The sequence below is a fragment of the Poecile atricapillus genome, chromosome 1 (assembly GCF_030490865.1).
Source record: "Poecile atricapillus isolate bPoeAtr1 chromosome 1, bPoeAtr1.hap1, whole genome shotgun sequence".
NCBI classification, from domain to species: Eukaryota; Metazoa; Chordata; class Aves; order Passeriformes; family Paridae; genus Poecile; species Poecile atricapillus.
In genome coordinates this window covers 18,619,189-18,623,950 of record NC_081249.1, presented here as the reverse complement: position 1 = coordinate 18,623,950, position 4,762 = coordinate 18,619,189, and the positions used below count along the sequence as shown (strand labels likewise).

The following is a 4,762-nucleotide window of genomic DNA, read 5'->3' as shown; positions in this document are numbered from 1 at the left end:
CTGCCCTGCCCTGGCCCTGGCCCCGGTCCCCGCCTCTGTCCTGGTCTCAGGCCCCGGCCCGGCCCGGCCCGGCCACGCAGCAGCCCCGGGACACGGGCCCGGGAGCCAGAGGGCCAGTGGCCGCCCCCCACCCCGGTCCGTCCTGCGGCTGCCTCCCGTCGGCCGGGACCGGGGCAGGGACCGAGGAGACTGGGACGATGCTCAGCTACGAGCCGGGCTGAAAGCTGTGCTTGTGTCTCCGCGTGTGTCTGTGTGCGTGTCCGTGTCCGTGTGTGTGTAGCTTTGTGTGCGTGTACGCGTGTGCGCGGGGACGAGGAGGGCCGGGCGATGGAGGGAGGGGAAGGAAGCAAGGCGGGGGGAGAAAGAAGAGAGAGAGAAAAACGCGGAAAGCGGCAAAATGGTTAGTGGTGACATCACCGTCATTTGCATAGGCGCGGGGATAAAACCGCCCCGCCAGCGAGAGCCCTTTATACTGGCGTGCGGAGCGGCGGCAGCAGCGAGCGGCGGGACTGAGCATCACCGCGCGGCGACACCGGTGGGTCCCGCCGCACCCCCCAGGCACCCCCCGGCTCCCTCGGCACAGGCACCGTCAACCCGGCACCCCTGCCGGGGGGGACCGCGGGCAGGGCAGGGCAGGGCGCGGGGGCTTTGTCCGGGGGGGGGCGAGGAAGGCAGGGAGGAAGGCAGGCAGGGAGGGAGGGGGCTATTGTCCGCGTGGGGGTATTGTCTGAGGGCGCGCTGCTGCAGGGCGGTGGCGTGCGAAGCTCAAGGCGGCTTTGTTGCCGTCACAGGGCTATATTTTTCAATTACTTCTCCTTTAACGAGTTAAAAGCGCGGTTAGCGCCGGGTGCCTCCCCCCTATTGTACTCCGCAGCGCGCAGATAGTGGGAGCTGCCCCGGTGGAGGGTGGCGGCGAACCGCAGCGCCCGGGATGCTGGATTATACAGACACTTGTAAAAATTAGTATTATTTTTAAATCTGTGGGGAGCGAAGCGGTTCCCTTTCAGCGAGGCTGAGCGTGCGGGTCCCCGCGCTGGGTGCGGCGGGCGCGGCCCCGCGGGGGCGCCGGGGGGGCCGGGCAGCCCTGGCCGGGGGTAACGGGCTCTTCCCCTCCGTGCGCAGAGACAGGCACCTGCCAACATGTCCGACAAACCAGACATGGCTGAGATCGAGAAATTTGACAAGTCCAAATTGAAGAAGACAGAGACGCAAGAGAAAAACCCGCTGCCTTCAAAAGAAAGTGAGTGAGGGCAGGCGGCAGGGAAGAGCAGGCACGGAGGGAGGGACCGAGGCAGGGAAGGAGGGAGACGGGCAGGGAGGGAGGGAGGAAAGGATGAAGGGAGGGAGGCGGGAGGAGACAAAGAGGGGCGGCAGGCGGGAGCCGGGGGTGCGGCGGCTGTAGGGTGGAGGGAGGATACACGGCTGTGTCAGCTAGACAGCGAAAACCTGAACCCACCGCCTAGCAGCGCTTAATTTGCAATTATTTACACCCTGTTTTGATCCGTAGCTAAAAAATGTACATTTATTTTAGCGATTTATAGCACTTGTCATGTGAATGCATTCCAGATTCTCGATTTTCATTTTGTTTTCTCCTTTTCTGTTTTTTTCCCCCATTTTAGCAATTGAACAGGAGAAGCAAGCGGGTGAATCGTAATGAAATCTGCCCTTCCAAATTATGCACTGTACATTCCACAAGCATTGCCTTCTTATTTTACTTCTTTTAGCTGTTTAACTTTGTAAGATGCAAAGAGGTTGGATAAAGTTTAAAATGACTGTACTGCCCCTTTCACATCAAAAGAATAGAGAGAACTACTGACACTGAATGAAGGCGCTGCCTTTCCCTCTGCCTGTCTGGCTTTGGTCCTGGTGGCATGAAAGAGCTTGCATGTTGATGAAAGAAGAACTTGGGTGGGACTACAGTAAACTAGAGTAACACACGAATAAATGCAAAGCTGTACCAAGGTCCTGCGAGCTGTAAAATGCAGTTAATCGAGTGCCATTTTTTTTTTTTTTTTTTTTTTTGTTCAAATGATTTTAATTATTGGAATGCACAATTTTTTTAATATGCAAATAAAATGTTTTAAAACCTGGATGGTATTTATGTCCTGTATTTGGAGAACTGTATCAATGGATAAGAAGCATAAGAGCCGGTACTGAGACACAGGATACTATAAAACCTTTGGAGATGCCTCAAACATCAGTCACCATTCTCATTTTTTTCAATATGTATGCTCACCAATACATAAAACTTGTGATCCTCGAAGCTAGTTTTTAGACAGATTTCAGTAAAAAATTGCATATATTTTAATTTTTCACCATGTGAGTATATCCCTTTAAGTATTTCTTTTATGTAGAGATTGATAAAGGCAAAAAAAAAAATCGGGCTGCATTTATTGCTTTGCCCCACCCATAGCATAGCTCTTTTATTAAGAACCATTCTGTACTGTTGCAGAGATTCAGCCTTGGTTGTATAAACACCTAATTAGTTTGTTTAATAATTAAGGCTTGTTATTTTGATGAGGTATTTAAAGGAAGCAGTAACTTGAATTTTAAGTCCAAGGTTGAACATAAGCTTTTTGGTTTTGTAAAGCATTTAGTGGATGATGTACCATGGAAATTTTGCTACTATGTTGCTCATGTTTTGAACAGCAGTCTCCTTGATTCTAAGAACTGGTTTCGAAGTTTAAAAAGCTACAGTCTTAAAAATTCAAAATGGACCATTTGGGGACAAAAACGCTGTGGTAACTTATAAAATAAAGACCAAATAGCCACAAGGCTATTGGCAGGCAAATAGCCACACTCCATTGCTGGTTTACAGCAATTCTTTCAGGCCTGGGACATTTTTTGGTTATTTTTCTTCAAATGACTGCGGCTAAAACCTGTGATCCAGGGAGATCAGTAGGAGTTGACTTTAGTAGTCATGAATTTCATCAGAGTGGAGTGAGTAATGAACATTCTGGGAAACAAAAATGCTGTCAGATAACCTGTAGGAGGGTGGTGAGCGTGCTTCTGCAGTGCCTTAGTTTTAGCTTATGGATTTGAGGCTGCATTAATTTCAGCCAGTTCCTATAAAGCATAAAGTCCCTCTGGGGAAGCTTAAGTTTTGCTGAGGCTGCTGACTTGGTGGGGTCACGTAGATTTGGGGTTTCATCCTATCACTGCTTCTTAGAAGTGTCTGACTACAACAATAGGCTGTCCTTGGTTTTACACCATTGAGGGAAGTGGGGATCCTCTCCTTGGAGAGTTGGTGGACTTCTGTGCTGGAGAAGATGGGAGGCAGAGGGATGCCACAAGTTTGTGGGCACAGTCTCCAGCCCCCCAGCAGTGGAGAACTTGCAGAATTGAGTGTTTGATAAGAGTCTTGGTTCAGGCTTGAGATATTTTGATGCAGTCTGTGGGAAGATTTGGGAAGTCCTGGTGTCATCTAAGGACCTTCACAGTAATTTAAGGTGATGAGTTCAGGAAGGAAATGAACCATTTCTTGTGCTTGTTTAAGCTCTGATTTTATTCCCTGTGTATAATGGGAAAGATGGGAAACTTACACGTTGAGCTTCTGAAAAGTCAATTAATCAACTCCCAGCTACTGATCTTAATCAGGTAACATGGGATGTGATACGATGTGGTGCAGAAGTGTACAGTATGAGCTGCACGTGCGCAGATGAGTGGAATCGAGCACTTGCTTAGTGTGGATTTATCTATGGGAAAAAACAGCAAGGTGTTTGTGGGGGAGGCAAAGCATGAGGTATACACAGCTCTGCGTAAGTCAGTGAAAGTAATACAGCATAGTTCAGCAAAAATGTAATGAGTAATGAGGCCTGTGACTTCAGAACTGCATGTCCAAAGTGAGCAGTGCTGGTCAAAGGGTACCACCAACTGCAACACGAGGTGCTGCAGCTCAGATCTGTTTTCAGGAGATAAGGCAATATGCCACTACTACTTTTATAGCTCTGTTTCTGCCATCAAGGACTGAACAAAATTACAAAATCAACTGTGAAGAAAATCTTCCAGGTCAAATTCAGGGATTACTGACTGGGGTTTATAATCCCCTGCTTTGCTCCTTGCTCAGCTCTTTTCATACATTCAAAAAAAATTTTGGCAGGTCTTTGCCATGCTTTGCATAGGCAGTACTGAGGTGGTCACATCTGACACCTATTTCACGGCAATGCAATTGATGATGTGAAACATGAAGGCTTGGAATCAATTGCAATACTCAGGACTGTGTCTGGACTGGTTGTTGGGCATCAATAAAATCATTCTCTTCAGCTGTCAGTCTAGAAACTAACTTAACAAATTAACTAGAAAAGAAGATACAGCCCAAAACCTGGTTACGAAAAAGGGTCATTAGAAAGAGAAACATGTGGGTTTTGATCTCACACTCTGTGCAGACACAGTCTGCCAGCCCTATGAGACTTATGGTGTCTGGTGCTGCTGCCTCCCCACCCCCAGCCGAGAGGCAGCTCTGCCGAGGTGATGTGGTGAGAAGCTCTGCCCTCCAGTACTGAAACAAATTCTTCCTTTCTCAGTATTTCTCAGAAGGTTTTTCTCTCCCTTTCATGCATGTCCCCAGATATCATTAACTATACATATATTGAACAGAAAGCATATGCTAACCATATCCAAAATAGATCATTGTGGTATTAATTACAGAAATGTGGAGACTTCAGTGTAAGCATTTTCGTCTTCTAGGCTTTTTATGTGCAATGGTGAATGTGTGATAAAACACCACTTCCCCTAGTAACCCTTTACTTCCCTAGAAACAGTG

General features: G+C 48.2%; 1 protein-coding gene across 1 annotated transcript; it reads left to right on the top strand.

Moving 5' to 3' along the window:
* Positions 1-412: 412 nt before the first annotated feature.
* TMSB4X (thymosin beta 4 X-linked) lies at positions 413-2,090 on the top strand. The gene is made up of 3 exons (XM_058829054.1): positions 413-535; positions 1,123-1,240; positions 1,620-2,090. Exons 2-3 carry the CDS (start codon positions 1,141-1,143, stop codon positions 1,652-1,654), a joined length of 135 nt encoding a protein of 44 aa, XP_058685037.1. The 5' UTR covers positions 413-535; positions 1,123-1,140; the 3' UTR covers positions 1,655-2,090.
* The last annotated feature ends 2,672 nt before the right edge of the window (positions 2,091-4,762 follow it).

Bases quoted from the DNA above. Each gene is read 5' to 3' on its own strand.
- TMSB4X (XM_058829054.1), top strand. From the start codon at position 1,141: ATGTCCGACAAACCAGACATGGCTGAGATCGAGAAATTTGACAAGTCC. The intron at 1,241-1,619 runs GTGAGTGAGGGC...CCCCCATTTTAG, and splicing joins CCCGCTGCCTTCAAAAGAAA to CAATTGAACAGGAGAAGCAA.